Here is a 13940-nt window from a genome sequence, read left to right on the forward strand (position 1 = left end):
TTTGAAATATTTCCATTTATTTTGACAAAGATACTCATTTTCTGTGATATCATATTTTGCAGAATCTTTCATGGCGAAAAGCTTATGAACACCAACTTAATATTCATAATGGTTGAGAGCAAAGGGACATGTCCCTGTGACACACGACTGCTCATACAAGCAGAACAGACTTGTATCCTTTGACATCAGAGCTATCTGGAAAGGAAAACCATCTTAAAATAATGCATTTTGAATCTTGTCACATTGTTTATGCTCATAAAGAGGAAAAATATTAGACTGCTCTGATCACCTCGCAAAGGCAGAATGGATTCCTCACTCAAAATTTGGTTGGAATGTCAAGAATAATTATGCTACACATGCCCCAGAAAAGGATAATTCACAATTTAGTTCTTTAAATCCCAATGTACTTGAATTGTGTTGGATGAGAGTAATGATGTATAAGTTATCTCTTACATGTTTCGGGAAATACATTGCATTGTATTTATTTTTAGTCATGTGGAAAAAAAACTAACAAGAGATTCCTTAACAAGCCTCTTTAGCTGATGGTCCAAATCCTTGTGACATGGTTAAGCAACCCAGATACCGAAAAGGGCCTGATGTCTGCTTTGATAACAATGTCTTGGTAAGATCACACTTCTACTGGATTGAAATACTATAAATTAATGCTCACTGGCCACAAGAATTCAAGGAGACAATTTAACTCAAACATAATGTCTTAACCATAGTTTTTCTCATTAACATGACATACTTGCTGGTAGATTTTTTTCATTTCAGTAGTTTTTTTTCATTTCAGTAGTTTTCATGGTTAGCATAAACTTAACAGTTGCTTCTTTTGTATGTCCTTCCCACAGAAATTGTGCTTTCAAACACAATTCCAATCAATTGACTAATAATCCAAGGTCATAAATCTGATTTTCAAGATTAATAAATAATTAACTCATAGTAAATGTTAATTATGATATATTTGTTGCCTCTATTTATATTCCAATCCTGAAGATATAAAAATTAAGTTTATTACATTTTTATTAGTTATATTCGTCTTCAGTGAATTGAAAAACCTGTTATACAGCCATTGTCTTATTATTATGGAGTTCTGGTTTCTTTTGGATGGTTTCTGATTCTATCACATATTAGACTTGTATTATTTAATTTCTTTTTCTGGTGTTTGAAATTAGACCAGGTCAATTACACAGGGTTAGTTTGATAAAATATTACAAATCATATTAAATATATGTCACTTAAATAAAGATGGCTTACTACGTTTCCTATAGTTCATCTATCTTTCCCTAATAAATACTATTCTGACTTATTGTGTATTGATTATGTACAAGGTAGGTAATACATCATCAGTATGTAATACATTAGCTTTATGCTTTAGAAATACTAATCTATTCTCAAAGATGAAGTCCACATAAAAATCTCTGTCCACCTCTTTTTAACTAATTTTAAATACGATACTTCCCAATTCTGATTCTTCAAGGTGTGCCACTGCATGAAGTGGCTTGCACACACCAATGAGCATCCAAACGTGTAATGCATTATCTCATAAATTGTTTATTCTAAAAATAGGTCAGAACATCTATTGATTAATGTTCATTTTTAAGAGTTATTTAGAAGAGGTTTACCTACTCAAATACATAGCTGCATTTGTCCCAGAAAGGATAAAACATTTCACAGATAATATAAAGTAAAAATGGAGCAAAGAAAGAAATAAAATCAGTGATGGGGACTAAAAAATTCAAGATGTATTAGCCAGTCAATCCCAGTTATCTCTGTGAGGGATTATTGATCCTTGCTAGGGAAAGTATTTCAACATTGCCACTAAGGGTTATTTTTTTTTTTTTTTCCTTAAGACATTTAAAGTCCAGATAGGAGGACTCATGTTATTCTGCCTACTACACCTTCAGCAAGTTGCCCATGTAAAATTGTTTCCCAAAGAATAGTTTATGAAGCGCCAAGGGTCATGTCACTCGTTAGAGAAGCTTCACTCATCAACTATTTGCCACCATTTTTTGACAGTAGGAATATTAAATTCAGATGAACTTGAAAAAATGACATAAAAACCCTCTTGCCCAAAATATTATTCTAGGAGGCTCTATCTTATGATCAAGTCATTAAAAAGATTTGACCAAGACAAAAATGTTCAGCAATTGAAGATCCTATAAACGGGTTGTGTGTGAAAGTACAACTGTTGCTCAGTAGCTTGGTGTGCTAATAATATCTTGTGTTTCTTTAGCAGTGGAGTATTTTGGTAATGCTTATTTGCAATGGTCACTGTGAATCTGCTCTGGATGGAGACTCACGTTAACTGCCAGCAAATTGCATGAAATCTCATCTTGTATGTCTTCTTTTCTGTGTTTTCTTTCCTTTTCCTGTACTTGCTACTTTGCCCGTTATTAATAGGATCAACTTAAATGCACAACGAGTGGTGCCTGTACCATGATGTCAGCTCCTATCTTCATTTTACTGCAAGTTTTCATGTGGTGTGGATGGTCAGTCACTTTCTCTAATTTTTCTTTTTGTTTTTGGCTTGAAATTTTAGAAAATCACCCATATCCCTAAATCCATAATATTAATGTTCCTGAAACTAGGTTATTAAAATCTCAGGACCAATGTTGTTTTGGAAATAGCTGATTTCAAATGGCATGTAAATTTCTAATCCTAAATGAAACATATTAGTTTTCAATATTTATGTAAAAATGATTTTTTTCATAAAGTTTTTGTATAAAAATTGTCATTGCAGAGACAAATATACATGCTTCATGATATGAGAACTATCTAATGACAATTTTTAGAGGTGGTTATCTCAGTTTATTTACAAAAGATGCTAACGCAAATTTAATTCCTTTCAGATTTTTCTACTTTTTAAAATAAATCTGACTTAAATAACTTTTTAGATTTTTACTCTCAATATTGAAATATTTTAGAATAAGTGCTTCCAGTTTCTAAGTTCATTTTATTTAATATTACATTATCTAGCCCAAAATTATTAACCTTTGAAGAAATTTCTGAGTTCTGTATTCAGTACTACTAAAGAGAGGTTTCGGCGCTTGCATTTGCGTTTAGTTCTTCATTTACGGTTTTGCAATTTCTTTTCTAATGCTCTGGAATCATCATGATTGTGTTACTACAGCACACACGTTTGTTGTGTTTGTCATCGGTTTCCAGGTAGTCATTGATTAGGAAGCCACTAGATGGAGATGTGGCCATTACTATGAATGGAGTGAATTCACAGGCAGGGGTGGTAGAGGGTGGGGAGTAGAATAGCAGAGGGAGTCTCAGAAAATAACCACTTGTCTTCTGGGATAATAAAAGAATGGTTTTCATGGCAAAAGACTCCAAGCAAAGGAAACATTACTGTAATAATTAAAATACTAAAATTAAATATCTTCATATAAACATTTTAAAAATTGATATGTATACAACTATTTGAAATATTATTGATTCCTTAAAGAAGTTCATAGGTAGTCAACGATTACACAAGAAAAGTGTTACCAAATATGTTTCCATAATTTTCCCTTCATTCAAAAGCTTACTTCTCTCGATCATAGAATTTTTAGGTAAGATTTATAGGTTATCAATTACACTAAAAAATATGTAAGTATTGGTCTTGAGTAGGCCAGCTCTCTTTTTACCTTTCTCTTAAAAACCTATAGCAATGGCTGGTCGCAGTGGTTCACGCCTGTAATCCCATCACTTTGGGAGGCCGAGGTGGACCTGAGGTCAGGAGTTGAGACCAGCCTGGGCAACCTGGTGAAACCCCATCGCTGCTAAAATTCAAAAAGTAGCTGGGCATGGTGGCACGCACCTGTAGTCCCAGCTACTCTGGAGGCTGAGGCAGGAAAATTGCTTGAGCCTGAGAGGTTGGAAGTTGCAGTGAGCCGAGATTGTGCCACTGCAGTCCAGCCTGGATCACAGAGCTAGACTCCGTCTCCAAAAAAAAAAAAAAAAAAAAAAATCCTATAGCAACAGTGAATGTAAATTTTTTTTTTAACCTAAGACCCCCCCCCACACACACACACACAAAATAACATTTTCCTATTATGATACATTATAAATCTATCATGGAAATAATTATATATCACCATGGACTCAACTAGATATTTATGTACCGGATAATATGCTTTATAAATTGGGTTTACATAAAATAAATTTCTCAATGGACAATTATTGACTTGCTTTACTTCTTTGATTAATAAATGTTAGCTTTTTCATTTGCTTATCTTTTTTGCTTGTGTGTGACTTAAGTCTTCATAAAGCTTGTATCAAAAACTCTCGAACACTTGAGTTTTGATGAAGTCCTCATGGTATGGAACTTCATAATTGTAGATGCTGTAAATCTATATCCTGATCTCTAAAAGGAACACATGTGAGATTCCTTTATATTATTATATCACAGGAATACATAATATAGATGGTGTATATTTTACATTAACAAGATGTGGTTTCAGTATTTAAAAACACAGTTATCAGTATAGAACAGTGAATCCCCTTAGTGCTATTTGAATGTTGATATAATGATATCAGAGGAAGTATTATTTTCTCTGAAACAATTAAGTTGAAAAAAAATCATTACAAAAAGTACTGAAAGGTTAGTTGGCAGTTGTTTCCCACATTAAGGACCAATAAAGGTCATGGTCTATGCTCCAATATAGTCTGGCTAAAACTAGCAATTTCTGTTGGATTAGGTTCTGCTCACAAGCAAGGTAGAATGGTAGTGTAATCTCCAAAGCCTACCAAAGGGCCATTAATCCTGTAGATTCCAGAAGGATAAAGATTATACATAAACAATTATGAAGCTCCATACCATGACGACTTCATCAGAACTCAAGTGTTCAAACAAGACTTTTTGATAACAAGCTTTGTGAAGACTCAAGTCACACACAAGTACAAAAGCAAATGAAAAAGCTAACGTTTACTAATCAAAGAAGTAAGGCAAGCCAATTCTGTCCATTGAGAAATTATTTTATGCAAACCCAATTTATAAAGCATATTATTGGGTACATAATCTGTCTACATTTAAAGAGTTGAATAAATATACTGCCTATCTCTCGAGTAAATGTGTAAGAGTGTTAAGGTGCCATGTAGGAGAACAAATTATTTGCTGGGGGCATTATTCCTATTATTATGCAGTATCTACCTGCCTAAAAATTTTTAAATATAGATTTTCTTTGAAGTTGCTGGTGGTAACTTTAGTACAGACTTACCTGAATTCCAAAGTTAATCCATGATTTGATGGCTGTCTTCAACAGTGATTTGCATTTTGAAGGAAATTAAATGATGGCTATAATTCAGAAAAAAAAAAAAGATCAAAAACCTTTTAGCCAAATGACCAGAACATTTTCTTTTGAAAAATGTATTTCTAAATTTAATAAATTAAAAATTATTAAGCTTGTACTGTATGCCATTAGTTGTCCCAGGTTCTGAATGGGGAAAGAAAAGCAGAGTAAGAGTTTAGCAACAGTAAATTCAAAAGATTTTAGTCACTGGTAACACATGCTGTATAAAGAAAACTTTGGGGGCAAATACCATATGAATTTTTACTATGGTTTAGATTTTTTAAAGAGTAATGAGAAAGAAGGGACTAAAGAGTTCTCAGTTGATATCTTTAACAACACAATCTTTTAAGAGACGTTCCCCTATGAGGAAGTCTAATAAAATTAGTTTTATCATATTTTAAAATAAATATATAATATTGGCACTGATTCTTCTTCCATTTTAATGTTCTAAACTTAAAGTACCAATATGTTGTTTTCTACTTAAATAATCGTTTAAAAATCAGACGGATTTATTATATCTGGTCATGGTGTCAGTGGGATTTCAGTCTCTATAGGATGGAGATAATGCTGGGTTGCTCCCACATCAGGGCATTTGTGATTTAGAATGTATCCCATAATAAGACTTGAAATCATTCTATGAAATACATTACATGGAGTTGCACCATGCAAAATGTATGGGAAGACATGATCAGGAAACTTAAAAGGCACATTTTTCAGTGTGAATTGACATGCAGACTACAGGGAGCCCCAATAACTTATCTAAACTACCACCTCCCATCGAAACAGATATATTTCATCATCACACAGAGGAAATGAAACAAAAAACACCCAAATATAAAAATAAAAACACTGAAATAAGGGCCAAAGAGAATATTTTTCTTTCCGTAACACATTTGTAGATTATAAAGATGACAAAATATATTCTTAATACACAAATGGGTCTTGTTGTGTGGTAATTTTTATTCAAATTAACACTTAATCATAACTGGGGAGTACTCCTGGTTAAGTGACAATGACTTCTTTAAGTTAATACCTCATAGTGTTTCTAACCAGTCAGTGTGTGCTGCTTTATTGAGTACCTACTACCCATTTATCAAATCGTTACTATGTATCTAGCCACTCTTCTGTGTGTGAAATACATTTATATAAAGTATTTTTTAATCTCATATTCAATTATTACTGGTACCCTGTTTTTTATCTGGTTACCCTACCTGGAGAGAAAAGCATCTGAACAAAACAAATGCAAAGGCACTAAAGAGCTTGGCCTGTTGCAGAGGCAGCCAGTGTTATTGAAGCAGAGTGAGTATGTGGGAGAGGAAAAAGTGGGAAGACGAGGCAGCCAGGCTCCAGACCTCATAAGACTTTGTAGACCTTAATAAAGAATGTAGATTTTGCTCTGAGAATGATGAGAAATGTTGAGCAGGGAGTGAAAGAATGTGTGGTGTTAAGAAGACTGCTTTTTGGAGAAGCATTTGCAAAAGGGCAGAGTAGAAGCCATGGGACAAGTGAGGCAGCTTTTGCAAAACGGAAGGAAGAAGTAATGGTGACTTGGACCTGCAGTAGTGACAAGCAGTAGGTTTGGGGATGTATTTTGAAGCTAGAGTTAGAGGATGGATTCCCAGCTGAAACCCCAACTCTGCAAAAAATATAAAAAATTAGGTGTGGTGATGCACACCTATAGTCCCAGCTACTCGGGAGGCTGAGGTGGGAGGATCACCTGAGCCCAGGGAGGTCAAGATCATTGCACTCCAGCCTGAGTGACAGAGTGAGACCCTATCTCAGAAAAAAAAAAAAAAGGATTAGATTTGAGAAAAAAAGAGGATCATACATTACTTGTAGTCTTTGGCCTTATCTGCTACTCTAAAAGTGCTATTTACTGATACCAGAAGAATTATATTAGGGGCAAGTCAAGTTTGAAATCCCTATGAGACATACAAGAGGAGAAAGTAGAGATCAATGAATTCAGAGACCAGAGGAGAATACAGGATTGAACATATAAAAGAGCAAGTTATTTGGAAATGGATGAAATTTAAAGCTGTAGGACTAGATTAGATCATCTAGGAACAAAGTGTAAAGGAAAAAGAAGAAAGGAGAGAGAAGTAACACCTGGAAAAGTCTAACATTGTAGACAGCATGAAGAAAAGGAGGTCAAGCCAAGGAGAAATACATGAACAAGTTTCCAGAAAAACCAGAAGAGTGGGTTAGCCAAAGATACACAAGAACGTATTTCAAGGAGACAATGTTATATATTTGTCAAATGCTTCTGAAAGGTCAAATAGGATAAAGACTAACAATTGATTATTTTATGATTGTTTAGATTTGGGAGGTAAATTGATTAAAACCAAAATTATTTTCATAGATTCTTTTCTCCCAGCTTTCTTTCTTCTTAACAAAATAGTTCTGCTGCCTTAAAATACAATTAAAGAAATAATTTTTATATATTTACTATGTGGCAGCACTGTATTAAATCCTGGTGAACGAAAATAGTCAAAGTTCTTATTCTTTGGGAACTTAGAATCTTTGTAAAATTATTCAACCTATTATTTTGATTATTAGAACATCTACCTTGGATTAGATTCTTTAAAGATGTTTAAATATATGGTCTTTCAAATAATCCCATCAGAAAGTGGGCAAAAACAACATGAATAGACAATTTTTAAAAAATGATATAGAAATGGCCAAAACATATGAAACATTGCTCAACATCACTAATTATCAGGGAAATGCATGTTAATACCACAATGTGATACCACCTTACTCCTGCGTGAATGGCCATAATCAAAAAATAGATGTTGGCATGGATGTGGTAAAAAAAAAAAAAAAAAAAAAGGAACAATTTTTACACTTCTGGAGGGAATGTAAACTAATACAACCACTATGGAAAACAGTATGGTGATTCCTTAAAGAACGAAAAGTAGAACTACCATTTGATCCAGCAGTCTCACTGCTGTGTATCTACCCTGAGGAAAAGTAGTCATTTTATGAAAAAGACACTTGCGCATGTATGTTTATAGCAGCACAATTCAAAATTACAAAAATGTGGAGCCAACCTAAATGTCCATCAGCCAATGAGTAGGTAAAGAAAATGTGGTATATATACAACATGGAATACAACTCACCCATAAAAAGGAATGAAATAGTGGCATTTGCAGCAACCTACATGGAGTTGGAAACCATTTTTCTAAGTAACTCATGAATGGAAAACCAAATATTGTATGTTCTCACTTCTAAGTGGGAGCTAAACTATGAGGATGCAGAGGCATAAGAATGATATAATGGACTTTGGGGACTCGGGAGGAAGAGGGGAAAGGGATAAAAGACTACATACATTGGGTGCATTGTACACTGCTTGGGTGACAGGTGCACCAAAATCTCAGAAATCACCACTAAAGAACTTATCCATGTAACCAAAAACCACCTGTTCCCCAAAAACTATTGAAATTAAATAAAAAATAAAAAATAAATATGAGGTTTTTAAAAATGAAATTCACTATGTTAAAAGGAATTAAAGGATGTGGAAATTGTTATCAAATATAGAACCTAGGAATAAAAGATGAATAATACTTTTGCATTAAGAGGGAACTAAATGAGCTACCACTAGACCGTGGGGAGTTAATGTGAGTACATTCATTCTAATATTTCTTCATTGTCTCAAGACAAATCTCTTCCTAGCCTAGCTCTTTATTTTGGATATTTATTTTCCGTGTCCTTTCATTGTTTATGGTTCAAATACATTATTCTTCATTTTACTTTAATTCTTGATGAAGGTCCAGATGCTATGATTGCACGCTATGTTGAACCTTAGAAACTGTGTAAGAAACATGGGAAATGGAAATGTATTTATCAGTCCCAAACTTTCCCATATGGAGCATAGTTGCTAAAATCATAATTCTTGGGAATTATAAAACCTATTAAATTTTACACTTCTTGTATTTATAAATATATAGGATTTTTGATACTATGAAAGTTTTTACTTTAAAATTATTATTCAAACAGCATTTATTTTCTTTCATAATCATAAAAATCTACAACTAAAAATTTAAAGCATTTGTCAAATGATGCTAGGGAAGTTGCTTTAACCAAAATTCCTCAATGATAAAATCCAGGAGAAAGTAATTTATTTGGATTTCAGTTAAAGCAATTTTATAAGGTAAGTTCAGAAGTGAAGTAAATATGGATTACTCTAAAAGATGTGTTACTAAAGATTTTTCAAGATTTTTATTTTTATTTTATTTATTTATTTTTTACAACAGGAGGATTATACTGACTGTGGTGGTGTTTCTGGATTAAATCCCTCCCTGTGGTATATCTTCGGAATCCAGTTTCTACTACTTTGGCTGGTATCTGGCAGCAGACACCGCCTGTTGTGACCTTCTGAAACCAAATCTGCATAATTAAACTCCAGACCCTGCCAGAACATGAGCCCTCAATTACATTAAAGTAGGGTCAGCTATAAAATCAGACAGATATTACCTGGGCCTATACCATGGCATAACACTAAGGCGCAGACTCCTAAGGCACCCACTGGCTGCATGTCAGGGTGTCAGATCCTTAAACGTGTGTGAATGCTGCATCATCTATGTATAACATCAAAGCAAAATCCTATACGTGTCCTCTATTGGAAAATTTGGGAGTTTGTTGTTGCATTGTTGGTGATTACATGTGAAAGGGTTCCCCATACAATTGTTTATGAATCATAAGAAATGTCTTGATATTGACCTGGAATTTTGACTTGTTGCAGTTTTACTAAGAAAATCTCTAAGGGGAAAGAAATTATTTTTGCCTTCACTTATTCTTCTGTTAAAACTTAATTCCTGCTTTGAGTATAAATTATTGAAATGTATAGAGAAAGAATTAACATTGGTCTAAATTGTTGAAACACAAATAATGGCTAATTTTCTATGAAAAATTTGCCATGAATCAAATGCCTTATGAAGAATGGCTTCTTTGCCAAAAATAAAACACAATTGATGACCAATTAGATTTTGATGGAGTAATGAACTGATGGTTTGAAAATAGTACCTAAGAAATTATTAAACTAAAGGTGCTTGAGGGAGAAATTAGAATATGTGACATATTTCCTTATAAATGTAAGCAAGCCCTTAATAAGTGCTTTGATTGCTTTGATGTAATGTTTCTTTTGTTCACAGTAATGTAGTGCTAGCCAGCTATTTAAAAATGCTCTAAGAAAAGCTTGTTGGGGGGAGGGGGAAATGTTTTTCTTGTGATAAATGAACTTTGGTTTACCAAGGGTATTTTGCATGATGCTGCTGCTATTTTAACTTTTCAGTTCTTTTTTCTCTTACTGTAGAGTGTAGTCATTGAAAAGTTAACTGAGTGATATTATTGTTATGTAAGAATCTGAACCTTGCAGTGTAAATGCACTTAAGTCATCTTTTAAAATGTTGTTAAACTACTCTGAATATACTGTGCAATGTAAATGCTGAATGATTGGGGTTAGATAAATGGTGAAATGAGAATTAATGAATTTTATACAGATTCGTGCTTTCGCCTGATAACCTATGTACAGATATTTTAAGTACATAAATCAGATTTGACACATTTATTTTTTGAAAAGTACATATATGTTCTCAATGAAGATTCATCCTAGGTTTCCTCTTTGTTCGTTTCAATGGTAGCACATACAATGGTAGCACATACAATCCAAAAGTTCCTGCTACTGCTGCTTTTGCCCTTCCATTTTAAATGGTATGATCGTTTGACCAAAATTTCCATGCAATTTGATAAGGGTTTTACAATAATCTGAACAAATAGGAAACCTTGAATCTCTATGTATGCACATGAATACTTGATTGTGAATAATAAAAGTTGTTTTTTATACAGCCTCATTGGTGAAAATGGTTAGTGTAGTAAATCAGATATTTCATTATAGACTAATATGGTAGCAGATTATTTATGCTTTTAAAAATTATTTTCTGGAGCAAACAGTATTTGAAGAAAGGGTAAAAACTATGAATGTGTAATTCTAAGAATAGTTAATAATTTTACTGAAGGCTGAACGTATGTAGATATTTTTTATGATAAAATGCAGTTTTTCTTTTTTTGGAACATGCCAATTAAAGGTATGTGTATATGCTGGAAATTTTCTTACATATCCTTTTTAAGTCAAAGTTATTAACATTATCCAGCATGCTTTAATATGCTCCACATATCAAAGATATAACCAATAATTTAATGTAGTTTAAAAGATAATATTTGTTTTGTTTTTAGCTTTGCATACATTTGTAATTCCCTCTCACCACCAATATACCTTAGGTACCATTTGTGTACATTTCTTTATTTAAGATTTTTTTTTTTTCAATAAAAAGGGGGGAGGGGGAAATGGAATCACTTTGCCAACTGTTGTTCTAAGAGTTGACATCAGTTACCATTTCTAATGCATTGTTGTGATTTTGTAGTGTCATTCATAACTGGTATTGACATTTTAGAAAACACCAAAGTGATTTAAAATATATGTGGAAAAAAACTTCTCACTCTAGTAACAACGTTTAAATCATGTTGTTTGTTCAATATTTAAAAGTTATTGTTCAATTTTTGCTAGACTATCTTAAATCATGATAGTGTTGGGAAGGGGGTATCAAAATATAAAATTGTTAGTTTGTGTATATAAACAATGCACATTAAAACAATTGAATTGCTTCCAGCATACAACAAACTACCTTAAAATTATGTTCAAAATCTATTAAATATATTTTCATGGCTAATGTCGATTATATGTTTTCATCAATTACACTGTTATTGTATTAATCGCAGTTAAACTTGGCATCTCTTGGCAGGATCCTATTTGATTTCTTTTGCCATCAAAATATATTTATATGCATGAGTTTTGCTATAAACCTTTATTTTCTGCTGTAGAGTTATATATTATTGACAAATTGACAAATACAATTATAAATTGGGTAAGAACAAGCTGATTAAAAATTGTTCCCATGACTAATATTAGTCTTCATGCTTTTAGCATACTTTTCTTTAAGACAGTAACACTCATCCCATCAAATTATTATATTACATTTAGTATTTTTCTGTGAGTTATGTTGACAAGAACTTAAATTATAGCCTGTTATTAATATTGATTTCCAACGACTGAACAGTATAAAAGATCAATAAAAAAATTTATACACTGCTTTTACTATTTAATTTTTGTTATCCTCATGTGGCTTAATGTAGTTAGTCACTAAAACAGAATTCAAGTAAGCTTGGCGATGGTGTTGAGTAACAAGAAAGAATTTTGCATTAATGATTTCTTTATATTTTCCTCATTTAAACAACCAGCATTACTGCCAAACACCAACCGTGGTCCATATTTGTAACAGGTTTTTAACATGACATAGTTAGCAAGTTTGATTGAAGAGATTTTTAGGTCCTGGGCCTATAAGATTTTAGTATGATCTTTTTCATGTTTCTAATGCTTGAGGCATTACTGCTTAACTTGGGGGAAAAAAAAACAGTGTTGCTGCCATTTGTAAGTTTTCCTATAATATTCCTTTTATTAACTTTAAAACTGGCCTTATGGGGTTCAAATAGGCAGTATCCCTTTTAAGTGACCTTTGCAACCCAAGTGTTACTTGCTTATTTGATGCTCTCTTGTATTTTAAATCTCATTTAAATCTCTGTCTGTGACCAACAAAGCTTAAATTTTGTCTTAATTTAAAACTCTGGATCTATTCCATTGATCATGTTAGACGTTAAAATGTTTAATGGTATAGTCTGACCTAGTGAAACAAAATGGATGTTGTGACTTTTTTAAAAGAATAGAATGGAATGACTATTTCACTTGCCCAAAATTTTAAATATTTTTTCATCTAAACTTGTATTGTTTCCCATAGCAGAATGTTAATATTCACAGTATATTTCTGTGAAGAGCAAACCAATACAATATATTGAGTGTTGAAAAAATTCCAGATTTTTAAAGAATTAAACAACGCTTACCAATAGTTTCATCTACCTTATTTCTAGTTCACACAGTTATCTCAAAGAAATTCCACTGAAACTAATGGGATACTGTCTTGTGTAGATGCCAATTCAGTTTATAATGTGACCTAGTCAAGCTGTCTTTCTGTTGTGTTGTGTGAGTGTCAGATCATGCTTTTAGGAATACTTTTATTAAAATGGTGTGCATTCATGCAAAAGGCCAACTGGCTTTTGTGAACAATAGATTTTTTCTCCCCTTTATTTTGTTCTCTTGACACTTTTGTGAAAATTATCTAGCCTGATAAAAACATTTTGTAAAAATTTGTATAATACTGTTATAAAATATTTATAATCCCAGAAAATGTTGTGTTAAATCTTGTGCAAAAACAGTATATTCAGAATAAAAGTTTATCATTTAAAGTCACCACGTGGTTTGGGTTTTCTGCTTTTTTAAAGATCCAGTTGGAAGAGACAGATGGCTCTGTCATAAATATATTTTAAGAGAGAATTCTGGATTGTGGAGATAAAAGTTGGGCTTAAATAGTGCTTTTACAATTACAAACCTCAACTCACACAAATACAGTGAATCCTTGAACAATATATGTTTGAACTGCATGGATCTACTTATATGGATTTTTTTCAACCACATGCAGATTGAAAATACAGTATTTACAAAATGGAAAACCCACATATACCAGGGGCCTACTTTCTCTGTACCCAGATTCTGCG

At 32.7% G+C, this 13940-nt stretch overlaps 1 protein-coding gene across 4 annotated transcripts in view; it reads left to right on the forward strand.

Moving 5' to 3' along the window:
• CACNA2D1 (calcium voltage-gated channel auxiliary subunit alpha2delta 1) overlaps positions 1-13635 on the forward strand; it is a 503324-nt gene extending 489689 nt beyond the window's left edge. For all 4 annotated transcript variants that reach the window (XM_025380146.1, XM_025380148.1, XM_025380147.1 and 1 more), the window contains 3 exons: positions 63-172; positions 540-622; positions 9533-13635. In XM_025380146.1, the coding sequence (XP_025235931.1) occupies positions 63-172; positions 540-622; positions 9533-9649 (310 nt within the window). In that variant the 3' untranslated portion in view covers positions 9650-13635. The remainder of the gene's footprint in view (positions 1-62; positions 173-539; positions 623-9532) is intronic.
• Positions 13636-13940: the final 305 nt, after the last annotated feature.

Source organism: Theropithecus gelada, chromosome 3, assembly GCF_003255815.1.
Source record: "Theropithecus gelada isolate Dixy chromosome 3, Tgel_1.0, whole genome shotgun sequence".
Classification (NCBI taxonomy): Eukaryota; Metazoa; Chordata; class Mammalia; order Primates; family Cercopithecidae; genus Theropithecus; species Theropithecus gelada.